The sequence below is a fragment of the Triticum dicoccoides genome, chromosome 6B (genome assembly GCF_002162155.2).
Source record: "Triticum dicoccoides isolate Atlit2015 ecotype Zavitan chromosome 6B, WEW_v2.0, whole genome shotgun sequence".
Lineage (NCBI taxonomy): Eukaryota > Viridiplantae > Streptophyta > Magnoliopsida > Poales > Poaceae > Triticum > Triticum dicoccoides.
The window spans coordinates 646577781-646593833 of NC_041391.1; the positions used below are offsets into that span (position 1 = coordinate 646577781).

The window sequence follows — 16053 nt, forward strand, 5'->3', positions numbered from 1 at the left end:
GGCGCCGACGTCACGGCGAAGGCCGCCACCAGCGATCAGAGGGTAGGACAGGGTGAAGCAGCGTCATAACGCGGTGAGGCAGGAAGGAGGGATGCTCGTGGGTATTTGTTACGGCCGTGGATCATGGGATTATTAGTAGGAGGATTTTTTTGGAAACAAAAACATGACGGAAGGGGGTGCTCGATCGTGGGGATTTTTAAAGCCGTGAATTGTGGAATTAGTGGGAGAGAATTTTTGGAAAGAAAAATAGGACGGTAGGTGGGATCGGAGGAACTGCGAGGGAGGAAGAAAAGGAGAACATAAGAGGGGAAAGGGAACCTTGCGTATCTTTTAGGTAGTAGAGATAGAGATAGAGATTTCATCACTAACCCATCATCAATTCGCCACACACACATTCACTGGTTGGAGTAGCACAGATGCGCACCATCCATCAGCAGGCACACACATCTAACAGTGGAGAGAGAGAGAGGTGAAGGATCGAGTTATCTACGTGAGGGAGAGGAAGTCGTTGACATGACGAAGCATGGAGGAAGTGATCTCAGGGCAACGGATGAAGGTGGGCTCGTGGCCTAGGGCTCCGTGCGATTTAGAGAGCAATTCCTATGCGTTTGAGTAGTGGCCGCCGGGCGGCGTGGCGCGGCGTGGCTGCATCATATCGCTAAGGGCATGTACGACGCTCCACCGTGGACAGCTGCTCCACAGGCCCACGTAGGCTCGGATGCCAGGTGGAGGCAAAGGTATAGCCTCGCAGGTGACAGGTGCATCCTGCAGAAGAAGCGGCTGCTCCGTGGAGAAAAGAAGAAATTAGGGAAAAGGTGAAAAAGAAGGAGAGAGGGATGTCCCTGTACTAGTTTGCTAGTCAGCCAAGGTGAAGATGGAAAGCAAAAACTAGTAAAGTATGAAGGGGAGAGAAAATGGGGGGTCCATTTTACTGCTGCCCGCATTGAGCAGTGCGTAATTTAAACGTTGGTTTCATCTAAATTTATTTAGTTTTAGGCATGAGGCACCGGTATGGTGATGCTTCCGTTGCTCATGCCCTAAGGTGTGCCTGCGTCAATAACCTCGGCGTGTCCTTCGGGAGCTGAGTTTGATTTGTGAATTGCCCAAAATACCCTTAATGCCTTGATATATTGCACAAACTGTGCGGTAGTATTGGTCAATCCGGTGCGTTGGTCCACTAAAATGGATGGCCCATATATCTTAGATGTACCGTGAAAGGTCTCCAGAGGAAACCGTAGAGTAGCTTCTCTTGCCCGTGGCGGGATCGCCGGTGTTACGCTTGGTGGCGATGACGTTCTTGACAGAGCGGTTGTTGATCCCGTCGGTGCCGAGACGGTAGGTAGTACGTGCCGCGGCGGTCATGGCAGATTGCGAGCGTGTGTTTCAGCGACCGTGTCCCCGACCGGAGCACGCGTGCCGCGCTCGCGCTCCGTTCACGTTGCGGCCTGCGCGTCGGTACGTGCAGGCGGCCGGCGTGCGTGACATACGTGGTGAACCGAACGCGCTCGCGCTCACGATCGGTTAACAGAAGGCGCTGGGTTGGCCAGTCAACCGGTGCGTGCGTACCCGGTTCGCGGGCGGGCTGGATACATGGACGCACCACGGCGGAGCAGTCCGAGAGCGACCGCTTCGTGGCTGGCTATCGTCAACACGGACCGACATGCCCGCGTCCAAATCCTGAAATCCAACTGCGCATAGTACGTCACGCACACCGAATCTTGTGGTTAGATTTTTTTTCCCCGGGCATTCGCACATTCAGTCTAAAGAAAGTGAATATTAGCACAAATTTTCTAATTTGGTGGTGGTCGTTGGTTGCTGCCAGCTACCACCATGCATAGTTGTGCCCTGTTTGGAATCTCTTCACTGTGCGGAGTTGGAGAGATCGGTTTTGGGAGCTCCGTTAAAATGAGCTGTAGTCTGATCTGTTCCGGGACTGGAGAGGAATTGAACACTCCCTTAGCTAAGAGCATCTTCAATAGATATGAAAAACCGCCGACGTGGGAGAAAGCTGAAATTTATGGTACTTAGGCCAAAAACACGGTCACGACAAATGTTCTATCTATAAATGGTGTCTAAAAATCCTTTGCCATTGTGCTTAGGACAAAATCCTATGTCGATGCCGCTCGTGCCAAACCGTGGCATCCAAACCGAACGTCGTGTCAAGGAGGAGCCGCCGTCCCCGACGTGCGTCAAGGAGGAACCGTCATCCCTGTCGCGCGGTCTTTTCTGCAGTGGCAATGAGGTGGTGCCGCCAACCCTGCCCCGTGTACAGTCCAGGGGGCAAGCGACGCTAGGTTGCCATGAAGAAGGATGAGACGTTCTTCTCGGTGGTGGCGGCGGCTCGTCCTCAACATTGACGCTTCAAGGTGGCTGCACATCAGGAGCAGCGCTCAGTCACTCGTGAGGTTGCACGTCCCGCCGCCCTGGCCCTATCGACATGCCAGGACCACCGAACGTACCTCCGCTCGCCGACGGCGCCGGATCAACGACCAACTCCTCAAAGTGGGGATGGCTGAGTCCAAGCGCTTGGCCCGACACAAATCAGACCTCACGTAGTTTAGATCATTTTTATAAAATTTCCTTTGGTTACTATCAGACTATGTGAACTTTTTGTCCTTTTGATTGTAACCATATCAAAATAATTATCATCCGCTTTTTGTTAAATATCTGTTTTAATTTGGCAGGATATTCAGTGACTCCGTTTCGGTTGGCGTTCGCCTCTATCGGTGTCCGTGGACACGTTACCTTGTACGCGTTGGAGTTTCCTTGACCTAATTGGACATAATCTCTCGCAAAAAGAAAATTGGACATAACCAAAGTGAAGGAAGCACCAACTAAGAAAAGAAGCGAATGAAAGATGGTAGAATATCAAAGCGAAGAAATTGTAAAAAGAGGTTGGAGCGGATGCTAGTATATTTTTTTGTGAAATGTACTGTAGTACACATGGTTCCTTAGAGAAAGATCGCATAGGATTTAACCCTATAAATCAAACAACAAATTGAAAAACGCCTCTGGAATTTCTCTGACTAAACGAGACGGAGGAGACGGGGAAAAATATCAAAATGTAGCGTGGGGCCCAGTCATAAAATGCGTGCTATTTCTGCGCGACGCCAAACCGAGCCGGAGGGTTTCCACTTGTGGATAACCAGTACTACAGTACGAGCACGCGCCGCTTAGCCGCGAAGGAACGGAAGGAAGCAAACCCGCGGCTGCAAGTCTCAGTGGCTGCCGAGTCGTCGTCCTCTTTCTCCTTCCTTGCCCCACCCCCACCGCAACGGCAAAGCCAAAGCCAGCCACCAAAGCACTCGCCCACCCTCCGCCCTCCCCAGCGGCACCCCAGCAACCGCCTCCCCGGAGAAAGCGAAACCCAACAGCAATCCCTCCCTCCCCCTCCCCCTCCGTCCTCGACTCCGCCGCCGCCGCAGCGAATCCGGCCGCCTCCCCCTCCCCTCCCAAAACCCTAGCCAGCCCCGCCCGAATCCGGTCCCAATCCAGCGCCCACCCTCCCGGGCCGCGGCGCATTGCTCCAGGTAAAAATCCCCGCGATTCCCCGTCGATTCGGCTCCGCTCCCATCCCCCGGCCCCGGGCGGCCGCGTTGGTTCCCCGGCGGCCGTGCTGCCCGTTTTTTACTCGGGGGCGGAATCCGCGGGTAGGTTTCGGTGCTCTGAGTTCCGGATGATACGATACGGTAGCAGTGTCTGTTTTTTGCGGATTATATTATATATACTGCTGCCGTTCTCTATCGGCGGCTGCCACCGTTGCTGTTTATAGGGCTGCGGATAACTAGGTTATTTCTTTTTTGTTGCTGTTGTCTGGCACTCGCTGGTTGATTCCCTGCGGTGCCGGATCGACGGCACCCCGCTGCAGCTGCAAATAAAAACTCGGATCTTCCTCTGTTTCTGGTACCAGGTTTGACCTTGTCACGCCCCAAGATCGAATCTACAGTGGGAAGAACATCATCGTCAGAGATTAATTAACCCAGGTCGCTGTCTGGCTGCGCGGTTAGTCAGTAACTTGGTTGGTTATTACTGCCCCATTGGAGCCAAGGCTGCTGCTCTTGGCCTCCCCGCCAGCGGCGTGGGGTTTATAAGCGCGCTGGTGCGATGGCAACGGCCACAATGGCGACGGCTGCCGGCGCCGCCGCGCTGCTCTACTACACGCTGAACCGCCGGCTGCACACGGAGAAGCTGGACAGGGAAGGGGACTCGGATGGCGAGAATGGCAGGGATGCGGCGGCGGGCGGCGCGCTCGAGTCCCATAGCATGAGCCGGGTGTCGCGGAGGGACGTGCGCGCCCCCGCCACCTGGCTGGAAACCATCTCGACTCTGTCGGAGACGCTGCGCTTCACGTACTCTGAGACCCTTGGGAAGTGGCCCATTGGGGACCTTGCTTTCGGGATCAGCTTCCTCCTCAAGAGACAGGTTGGTCGCTCTCGCTCATACTTTGCTGTTGATGTGATCCGTTGCTCCTTCTTAACTCTGATACTTGAAATGTTGGAAGCCGATAGGGAGTGTTTTAAATCATAAACATCGCCGGAGGTCTTTCCATCTGGTTTGATTTAGTCTTGGGTTGTCATGTAGGAATTGAAACAATCTTGAAAACATAGGCATCACACTCCTTAATATCTATCATCTGTTCTTATCGCTTCTTTTCTTATTTTATTTATTATCAAAAGTTGTCTTAGTCTTACCATATAGTTGTTCTGATGACCTAAACAGCTCTCGGATTCATTTACATAATCTCGTTTATCAATATTTGATTGTCTACAATATATCTGATGAAACTGCATGAATGATCTTCATTATTTCTAGTACATACAAACTGAGCATCTGTAAAGTGAACCATTCATTTAGATTATCACACTTACCATTTCACTCTATGGAATTCACCCTGTTTTATTCCAATAGATTACTGCCTACATTGCTTTCTATGCTCAAGTTGGGCTAGTTCCGCACTTCTTAACAGATAAACTCATAGGCCAGAATCATAGGACAAATACTTTGAACTGTTAATGACTTGAACAAAGTTCCTGACAGGTGAGTTGTTGCATGTGTGTTTCAGGGAAACTTATCTGTAGCAAGCATATATGCTGGAGATGATAGTGTGGAGCTCAAAGGAGCTTCAGTAGTTACGGACTTGAAGTATCTTTTGAATTTGTTGACACTGTGTTGGCATTTTTCCAAAAAGCCATTCCCGTTATTTTTGGAAGCTACTGGCTACTCCATGGAGGATGTTCTCATGCAAGAACCTAAAGCAGGAGTAAGTGAAATTTTTATAGTATCATTTTTACTTTCCGCAATCCTGTAATTATTCACAAGAATTGTTTACTGTTGACTGATTCAGGATTTTTGTCGTGATACCTGCAGATTTTGAAGCCAGCTTTCACCATTTTACTTGATAGAGACAGACAATGTATACTTCTACTAATTAGAGGCACCCATAGTATCAGGGATACCCTGACAGCTGCTACAGGTGCTGTGGTTCCATTCCACCATACAATAGTCAAAGAAGGTGGTGTTAGTGATCTAGTTTTAGGGTATGCACATTTTGGGATGGTTGCAGCGGCTAGATGGATTGCAAAGCTTGCAACTCCTTGTCTCACTGAAGCATTACGTTTGTATCCAGATTATAAAATAAAGGTACGGCACAAGTGTACAGTTACAGTATTTTTGTTTCGTACCTCCTTTTCCCTGTATTCTTTGCTAGTAGTGTTGTGTTGTTTTATATGGTTCTTGGAGCATTTTAATTGATGGTGTCTCTGGCAAATATTCATTAGGTTGTTGGACATTCACTTGGAGGTGGTACAGCAGCTCTCTTGACATATGTCCTGAGGGAACAGCAGGAGTTTGCCTCTGCTACTTGCGTGTCATTTGCTCCAGGTTCTCATATTATGATGTTTTTCTATCTGAAGATCAGATCATGTGTTTGTTTCATTAGCCGAGCATTTCGTTGGTCAAGCATTACTTTGGGTTCTCCAGTGTACTTGTAATCTTTTATTATTAGGTCCTTTTTTAGTCTATCGGTTGGGTCATGGATTAAATGAGCATCCAAATATTTTGTGGCAATAAAAATACCCAATACACTATCTTGTAAGTACCTGTGGTACCACTCCTCGACCTTTTAGATGGAAATATGATGTTGTCAAAATTAATTTGTTGATCATAAAATAGGAACAGCCATAATTTCAAGCTATCCTAAAAATGGTACTGTCAGACTAGTATCTCAGGTAAATGGTATTGTCAGACTAGTATCTCAGGTACACTATTTGTCTGAGAATTGAGTTCTCCCCTAGCTTATGCACGAACCATAGTTTAAATAAGTGATGCTCTCCCAGAAATACTCTCTCCTAGATCTCAGGCCTCCGATATAAATACCTAGTGCATACTTGGATATTCAGATCTAAGAACATCGCTTATTTTTCTCCTTATTCCTAACAAAAAGTCGACCACTTCTCCAGTCCTTTCACAAGATTGCAATTGTTGTCCTCAGAATATAGTTGTGATTTAGCCCCTTGTGGGATGTTCTATTTTGCAGCTGCTTGTATGACATGGGAGCTGGCTGAGTCGGGAGTACATTTTATCACTACAGTCATCAATGGAGCTGATTTGGTGCCAACATTTTCGGCAGCGGCAGTAGATGATCTTCGTTCAGAGGTATCTTATTTACCCTTCCATGTTAGTAATGCCATAACTGTTAATTCAATACGTATTAACTTATTTGCACTAGTAAGATCTTTATAACTGGCAGCGGGTTTATCTGTGAAAACAAGGACACATCAGCACATGATAGCAGTGCAGCTGATGGTAGTGTAAAAAATTAGCAATATATAGTATGATGATTACTTTATATTATATGTTCTTGTATTGAAATTAAGTTCCATGTGCAACAGGTGACGGCATCTGCCTGGCTGAATGATCTCCGTCACCAAATCGAGCAAACTAGAATCCTGAGCACTTTCTATCGATCTGCATCTGCCTTGGGATCGCGACTTCCTTCTATGGCAAATGCTAAAGCTAGAGTAGCTGGTGCTGGTGCCATCCTAAGACCTGTATCTAATGGGACACAGGTTTTGTACCTTTCATCTTTTGTTTGACCCCCTTACAACACAGCTTTGATTGCTATTCATAATAAATCCATTGGCATTTTCCATGACTAGCAATGTTGGCAATGTATTCGTGTGTCCAGGTTGTAATGAGGAGAGCTCGCAGTGTAGCACAAGCAGCGTGGACAAGACCGGGGCTACAACTATCCTCATGGGCTTGTATTGGGCCAAGGCGACGGAATACTACCTCAATTGTCACATCAGAGGAAATAACAACTTCCACTACCAACGGTGGCTCTGAATCCACTTCACTATTGACTGAGACCACGATGGAAACCACAGAGATAGTTACATCTGAAACCACGCAGTATGCTGCATCAGAAGAGGTCCAGAGCACCATCTCGGCATCCGATGCTGTTGGTACTTTGGATGACAAGGTAGATAGTGACGGTGAAGACATCATCGATCATCACGTGGATGAGGACAGGATCACCGAAGTGGAGCTGTGGCAACAACTTGAAAACGAGCTGTACCGGAAAAGGGAAGGGGAGAACAACATAGTGGAAGAGATGACTGAAAGTAACATCGCCGAGGAAGTTGGCGGCAGAGCTCAAGATGTCCTCAGTGAACCCAACGAGAAGGAGGTCCACAGATTCTACCCGCCCGGGAAAATCATGCATGTAATAACCTCCACAAGAGAAGCAGTCATAGACGACGATGACGAGACCAGTGTTCACGAGGATGAAGAGCCCGACCTTCACCAAGTTGATGCTACCGGGGAGTCGGAGACAAGCATAGGAATCTTCTTGACGCCAAGATCTCTGTACGGCAAGCTGAGGCTGTCGAAGATGATGATCAACGATCATTACATGCCGATGTACAGAAGAAACATCGAGCAGTTGGTTGCGGAGCTTGAGAAGGACCTGGCTCTGTAGGTGGTAGCCCTGACAACAATACAATACAGCTTGCTGGTCCAAACCAGATACTCACAGTTAGCTTCAACTGTTGTAAAAGCTGATGACATACGTAGGGTGTTAGTTCCATAAAGTGTACCTAACATGACTAGAACTATATCAGAACGCTTGTCACAACTTTTCTCAGAAATATCTGTTACAACTCTTCTCACAGGTTCTCATGTCCTCCTTTTAAGAGTAAATCTTTCACAGAGATACAGGGCATTAGTTGCAAAATATTCCTATGTTCTCCTTTTAAGAGGAAATCAGAAGCAGCAGTGTCTGATTACTGTATCAGCAAAAGTTCTAGTTACATTCCTGCTGTGAAATTTTGGTTCTCATGTTCTCCTTCCAGGAGAGGAAATCTTTTACTGAGAAGCAGCAGTGTTTGAGTACTGTATCAGCAAAAATTCTAGTCACATTCCTACTGTGAAATTTTGATTCCCATGTTCTCCTTTTAAGAGAGGAAATCTTTCACTGAGAAGCAGCAGTGTTTGAGTACTGTATCACAAAAAATGTTGTCACATTCCTACTGTGAAATTTTGGGAGGAAATCAACATATAAAACAGAGAAGTAGTCACTCATAGTTTCATCTTCTTTGATGTTCCTGTCGTTCCTTCCTTGCTGATCACAGGGCCAGCCTTTCTAGGAATGCCGCGAGGCTGGCTCTCTGCCCTAGAAGAGCCGGTTGCGTGACCCCTTCCCTTCTGGCTCATGAATTCTCTGAATGATGGTATCTTGGGAAGGTCCATGGTACTGATCGCGCGATCTCTTGCTTCTTCGTCTATGGATTTCTCAGATGGTGACATCTTGGAAGGCTCCATGTTTTCAGTTGAAGCCATGGTCTTTGCAACTCATCAGAAGGCTCGGTTTTCGCGTGCTCGTGGCTTGTAGTAGCTTCTGCTGGCTTTTCAGCTTTGCCCAAAGCATCAGAAATGTTGCAAGGAGAGCTGGTGGCTGCACCAGCTTCTGTAGTCTGGTTGGTAAGGGTTTCAAGTCGGTCGTGAATTTGGTCAGAAGTTGAAGACGACAGCCACCGAACCGTGGCAGCTATCTGGGAGTTGTAGAACGTCTTTCCCACTTTCTGATACTTCTTGAAGCACTCTGTTTCAAGGTGTGCGGCAGAAGCCTCTTCAGCAAACCTGAAAGTGTGCTCAATGTAATTAGTGGAAAAGAAATAAAAGATGCATGAAAATGAGAACATGCTTATAGTGCAACATAAACACTGCACAATCACATGGGTAGATTTTGCTATAGATGTGATGCACATCATACTTAAAGAAAAACAGTTACATGGCTTACGCGCTGAATAGATGTGGGAGTTGCATGATGAAACTTGACTGGTAGAAATTTATCACCATATTATGAGGAAATAAGCTTTGAAACGGCAATTGTGAAACTGTATGTAACGGTGCCAAGGTGGAAACGGGAAGACTCACCGCAGATTCCCAAGACGGAGCTTTGCTTGTGCAAGTGCATCCGACAATCTTTTCCTGCTCGCATCTCTTAGAGTCTGAGATATGCTCTTCTTGTCAACAAGGTTGCCACCCTATATATATCACCAGTTCAAGTTTGTGACTAGTTATTACTGTATAATATAAAGCTTGGTCAAGCAGAACTTCTATAAAGAGAAAATATTTTTATCAAATCCACAAACATTTTACCAAATATCAATTCATCCTTATCGTCTAACAAATACTCCTGCAGAGGTATCACCTGCTGTTTTGTTTGACCTTTGGCCTGATTGTAAGCATTTTCAGCACGCTCCAAGGCATCAAGTCTTGCTTCGAACCCTCCTTTTGATGGAAGCTTTGAAATGGCGATATTGCTCACTGCCTCTTCCTCATCTGTGATTCATTATTCCCATCAGATGTTATTGCACTCCACCACATGCAAGTATGACTTTGCATAGTCTTACAGACACAAAGAGGAAAGGAAAGTGATTGTTCATTCTACCATCAGAATCTGATATATCTTCGTTTGATATGCTTACGTCATCTTCACGGTTCCAAAATTCCGTGTCAAAGTGTTTTGGGTCAACTGATGAGCTGTCACACGAACGAGAAGTTTTACTAGACCAATATGGCGCAAGTTAATACAAAAGCACAGAATATGTACAATTCATATCTCATAAGCGAAACTGTGGAAAAGAAACAAAGACTTGCTGCACAGTGAACACCGCATACCTTTTGAAGACTGGAGATATCTTGTTAAAGCGAGAGTTGGGCACACGCCGAAGGTCCTCCAAACGCGAGGACACTTGATTTGGGTGCTTGCAAGCATCACATGTGCGTTGGCATAAAGTTGGTTGTACCTATCCAGTTCAAATATTAACATGCAATAACACAAAGTAGAAAACAGTAACATGTTTGGAGTCAACGCCATACCTTTTCTCCAAAGCTCTCAATGATCTTTTTTCGCCGGCAGCTAGAGCTCTCACAATAATCAACTATCTGGTCAGGAGAGGCAAATATAAGAGTGAAATATACTGCCTGTTTTACTATACCAATGCAATGCAATGTTTGGTAATTACCTGACTAAAGTCGGCTAGGGTCTTCTCTGAAAGCTCAGTTGAAGAAGAAGATGGCTGTTGTTTTCTACTGCTGCTGTTTCTCAAAATAAATTCCTGTTAAACCAGAGAAGCCTCAGTTTTGCCTTTCAAAAAAAAAGGAAGATTATCTGTATCATGTACGCTTATTACCATTCTCCTTCGGTCCTCTAACCCATAATACAAAACACTCCTGGAAGGCTGTTGGTCACGACCAGCACGTCCGGACTCCTGGTAGAAAGATTCCATTGACTTAGGCAAGTTGAAATGGCACACGATGCGGACATCTTGTCTATCAATACCCTGAAAAGATGAATAGCGCCAATATATAAACAAAGCACCTCTACAGAAAGCGTCATGAAACACAATGCAATTAGAGTATTACATACCATTCTGTGGAGCAGCATATATACACATTAAAATTCGGAAGAGCCCCATATCGAAAAATGCAATACACAAGAAAACAGAGTATGAGTCTAATATTGGTGTAGCAAAAATAAAGTATATACTACAAGTTGGAAGGTATGTAGGTAACTAAGTCGGATGAAGCTGTACTCTACAACTCGTGGACATGGAATCAGGTTGTAAGACAGAAATGATGTTTGCAAAGATGCAGAAAGAAGCTATATACCCAAATGCTACAGTTGCAACAACAACTTGAGTCCTTGATGAAAGCCAGTCATCAAGAACGGTAGTTCGCACTTTACTATTCAGGCCAGCATGATAAGCTGACAAGGAGCAAAAATAAAATCATAAGTATATCTGCACAACAGTCTTAATAGGGGCTTGGGCTTATCATTTTTTTCCTTCAGATTAACGTACCAGCAGAAGAGATGCCCTGCTGTGACAAATGCATAGTCAGATCATCACAGGCAGCACGTTCAAGGCAATATATGATTGAGCAAACATTTCCGCTGGACTTCAGTAAATTCGATATATCAGAATAAACATCATCAAGAAGATCCTTGTAACGAACTGCAAGATAAGTTCATGATTCACAGTCAACACGTCATAGAGTAGAATGTAGGGGCAAAAAAAAAAAGGTACAACAGATTTCAGCAGTAAATGAACAACAACAGCCATACATTCTGGCCTCTGGTAACACAGACACTAAAGAACATAAATAGTCCTGAAGCAAGACAATCACAATTTCAAGCAAAAGGGCAAAAGAAAGACCTTAGGAAGTGAAAAGGCAAAGAACAGTGGAGATTCCTAGGAAAACAGAGGCCCTAGTCTTTAAAATGATCAAGGAAGTCGAGAATAATACCTTCATAGAAGATATTAGGTCGATTAAAGGAAGCTTTAAGAATGACTGGGTTTTGCAAGGACAATGATGATATCACATCTTTCTGGACTCTGGTGCAAAAATAATGAAACCCGAACAAATGAGACCAGACTAAATATAATGATCAAAAGAGAATACACATTAGGTGAACTGAACTAAGGGTAACGTGTTACTTTGGGACAGCAGTTGCAGTCAAAGCCAATATCGGGATATCTGGGAACTGCTTCCTCAATGATGAAATCTTGCGGTAGCTAGGTCTGCATTTCATTGAAGCACAGCAGATTAGCTATCCCATGAAAAGGAGGAATGTTGCAACTCATTTTACCAATGAAACTATGAAAATTGGGAACTGCCAACGGAGTAAAGGCAATATTCAGACCAAACACAGAAACCAATGCATACCTGAAATCATGGCCCCAAGTTGAAATACAATGAGCCTGTGGAGAGGGAGAAAAATTGGCAAATAAGCACAAGGCGTTCTTTACAAGAGACCGAAGAACAACAGAATGTTACTAAAAGAGCAAAGGTGTTACTTAGTTTAGACCTCATCAATAGCTACAAGACCAAGAAGACCCCTGTTGTGGAGCTTTGTTAACTTTGCTTTGAAGCCAGATGTTGCAACTAACTCAGGAGTGACATACAGCAATTTTAAAGAAGGATTGCCAGAATCGAGATCTTCATGTATCTGAGGGAAGAGAACATATGCTTAATAAAACTTAAAAGTCAAAAGGAAGAGTAAGCATGCAGAAGATATTCACTCTTTCGATCCTAGACAGTAGACAACATGATCTAGTTCATGAATTCCAATTTTCAGAGAATTAATACGACATGAAATAATTTTGTGCACCACCTTGGCTAGTGTATGAATTTGCTGGGTCAAAATGTCAGTTGGGACAGTTAAAAGAGACACAAAAAACAATGCAAGAACTGAGCATGTCTCATGAGAGCCTTACGTTGCAGTGTGTAAAGACCCTTACCTTGTTTTTGTTAGCAGTTGTTTGTGTCGAAGAGAGAAATTCAGCTGGAATTCCTTTACTTTTCAAGCTGCTAACCTGATTCTCCTGTAAATTCAATATGCAGACCAAACGATGTTCAAAGCTATCCCAAGATTTAAGGATAAGAACAGAGGAAAGGTAGAAGGGGGATAGTACAACTTACCATTAGCGCTGATCAGCAGATTTTACATACAAGAAATCAAGAAACTGTTAGTATAAATCAAAATGTATGCACATGCATTCTTCCCAAGTAGTAGATTTTCTGAAGGTGTGGAAACTTGACGGGTCGATTCACCTATCAAGGGTGAGATAACAAGAACAACGCCGGTCTTCACTAGAGCAGGGATCTGGTAGCACATTGACTTGCCACCTCCAGTTGGCATCAAACAGAAGCAATCCCTTCCTGCAAATTTGTTGTTTGCCAGATTAAACAAAAGTAAAAATTTGAAGTGCTAATCTCATCGATATTCAGGGGGTTAAACACGAAAACAGAACACGAATCTGGAAACAGGGGCAGAGTGAGGACCTGAAAGAACAGCCTCTATGGCCTCTAGCTGCCTTCCTCGGAACTCCGAGTACCCAAAATACTGCTTCAAGATGCTCTCCAGCTCCTTGGGAGATTTCGTTCCATGCCTCGACCCTCCCGACCCGCCTTTTAGGGGAAGCGCCTTCTTCATTTTCAGCTGTACCACCCAAAAAAGCATCAGACTATCAGTATCAGAGGATCCATGAGTGGGGCCTGGTCATTTGGGGCAATGCAACTGTTGTAGCACACTGTGCTTAAACACCCTTTGGCACTATAACACAAATGATGATTTAGATAGTCATGGCAAATTCGTTTGCAGATTCCTCCCATTGTACATCAAACCCAGGGCTGGTTCTCCCGATTGACTGAAAAGTAGATCAGGCGAAACTAAGGCCGACAGCACCCTTCCCTGGCCCTCCTAATCAGCCAGCCCGTGGTGCGCCATTGCCGACCCAATCGAGATACCAATGAAATCGAAACCGAGGTGAACGGGGCAGGAGAGGAACCATGGTCCATAGGCGACGCGGGCGGTTGTACAGGTGTGGCTGGAAGGGGGCGTTCTAGGGCTCGGGAACTGGGGGCGGAGGTGATGGCGGGAGCTGTACCTGCGGTTGGAGCGGAGGCGAGGGGGCGGCGCCGGCGCGGGAAGCGAGCGGCGGCGTGGCGGCGTCCCACCTGACGACCTCTGTGCCTGGGGCCTGGGGCACAGAGCGGCAGCCCGCAGACGGCTTGCGGAGCACACTTCTCCCCCCTCTGCGCCTGCACGCATTCCCCACCGAGCGGACTTTTACTACGGACCGCAACGCAATAGTCGTTTGCTGTGGAAAGGTCCAAAATTAACCTTAAAATTGTAGACGAAAGATTAATCAAACCCTGAACTTTGAATCCTCTAAATCGACACACTGAATTTATAATGCCGGTCTACTTTCGACTCTAGACCTGTTTGGCACACTGAGAATACGACAATCCCGACCGGAATAACCAGCTACTCTCACGGATAAGAATTTGGGCCGGCCCACTATAACACAACAAAAATTCGTGAAGTTTAAAAAATGTTCGCACATTTCTAAAAAATTTCAGAAGTTAAAAAATGTTCCTGTTTTATACTTTTGGCACGAATTCAATTCATTTTGTGTTTTTTAAAATATTTGGAATTCTTAAATTCTATTCGCATTTAAAAAAATGTTCGTGATTTAAAAAAAATCACTTTTGTCAAAAAATGTTCACAATTGCAACAGTTTTTCACATGCTATGAAAAAAGTTTCAGATTTTCAGAATTGTGTCACATTTTTTGAATAGTGTTTTTGGAATTTCATAAATTATTTCGTCAATAATGCTTTAAAAAATGTCCCGGATTGTTGGCTGCGGACTCGACCGGGCTGGCCCACCAGACATAAAGCGAGTTTTTATTATTATCACGTGTCTTAAAAGTTCTTTCTTTCTTTTTCTTAACGTGTGACGTAAATTCTAAAAGAGAAAAACATGCCGTGGAGTCGAACTTGGGACCTATCAGGGTTGACCTGATTTTACTAGCTGCTACACCAGACGACTATGACTTACATAATAAGAGGCCAAAATATTTAATCAAAAACCAAAGCATCGGACTTCGAAAACTTTTTTAAGGGGCAAACAAGTATTGAAAACGTATTTATTTCTGAAATCTTCACACATTTTATAAAGTGCATTTTTGAAAATTCCAAATACTTTTAAAAACCAACAACTTTCAAAAAGAGAACACTTTTTGAAACATAAACATTTTTTAACCTGAACAAAATTTTGAAGTGCAAACACATTTTGAAACATATTTTTTTTTCTGAAACCTGAAGAAATTTTTTAAAGTGTGAACACTTTTTGTATAATGTAAAGAAAAATGTTTGATTGTTGTAAAAAAATGTGTCATAACCTTAACAGCATATATGTGACATGTGTCTGAAAAATGTGTATGCAAATTTTAAAATGTTGAACCATGTAAACGAGTGTTCGTGTAGTTTTATAAAATGTTTATTGTCATTAATAAAATGTAAAACATGTATTTGGAAAAATATTACCATGTATTCAAAAAAGTTTTGAAAACATTTAATTTAAAAATGTCCATACTGTATTTGAAAATATCAAAAGTTTATCAGAAATGTAATGTGTGGACTAAAAATGTACATTGGGTACTGAGAAAAATTAGACATATGTAGAAATGAAAAATGAAAAGAAAACGTAAAACTAAAAACAAATTCGTGCGCGCGCGTGAGCGACTGCGCTACTGGGCGGTCCAATTCAGCAAATACGGGCGTAGTCCTATCAAGGTTTAAAATAGACCGGGATTAGAGAGTTTGGTGTGCTGAATTTAGGGATTGAAAGTTCAGGGTTTGGTTTAACTTTCGCCTATAAATTTAAGGTTTATTTTAGACTTTTTCCTTTGCTGGGAGGGGTCGTCGTTTGCGAATGTTTTACTTTCTTTGTCCCATAATATAAATAGCATTTTTGACACTACGCTCGTATATGACAAATTTAATTATATGAAAAAATTGCGGGGAAAAACGACAGGATTTGCCATCTCTTGCCAGGCAAACTTGCAAATGAAAATCACTTGCTTGCCATCCCCCTCCTAGATGACGTTCGCCAGTTATCATTACCGTTTACTATTTGGTTCCGAACCTTCGGAGAAATTTGGTTTGTTTACTTTGAAAATTCACACATTCGAGAACATGG

The 16053-nt window shown here is 44.4% G+C and overlaps 1 protein-coding gene and 1 pseudogene across 2 annotated transcripts; one reads left to right on the forward strand and one right to left on the reverse strand.

Moving 5' to 3' along the window:
- Positions 1-3219: 3219 nt before the first annotated feature.
- On the forward strand, positions 3220-8210 carry LOC119322886. Of its 2 annotated transcripts, none has more exons than XM_037596423.1 (8): positions 3220-3650; positions 3911-4422; positions 5063-5260; positions 5368-5640; positions 5778-5880; positions 6536-6654; positions 6891-7067; positions 7187-8210. In XM_037596423.1, the coding sequence occupies exons 2-8, from the start codon at positions 4105-4107 to the stop codon at positions 7976-7978; spliced, it is 1980 nt and encodes a 659-aa protein (XP_037452320.1). In that variant the 5' UTR covers positions 3220-3650; positions 3911-4104; the 3' UTR covers positions 7979-8210. The 2 variants fall into 2 exon arrangements, with proteins under 2 accessions (XP_037452320.1, XP_037452321.1); XM_037596424.1 differs by having other exon boundaries at positions 3220-3530.
- A 186-nt stretch (positions 8211-8396) lies between these two features.
- Positions 8397-14096, reverse strand: LOC119322885 (annotated as a pseudogene).
- Positions 14097-16053: the final 1957 nt, after the last annotated feature.

Bases quoted from the DNA above. Each gene is read 5' to 3' on its own strand.
- LOC119322886 (XM_037596423.1), top strand. From the start codon at position 4,105: ATGGCAACGGCCACAATGGCGACGGCTGCCGGCGCCGCCGCGCTGCTC. The intron at 5,881-6,535 runs GTTCTCATATTA...TCTATTTTGCAG, and splicing joins TTGCGTGTCATTTGCTCCAG to CTGCTTGTATGACATGGGAG. The intron at 7,068-7,186 runs GTTTTGTACCTT...TCGTGTGTCCAG, and splicing joins CTGTATCTAATGGGACACAG to GTTGTAATGAGGAGAGCTCG.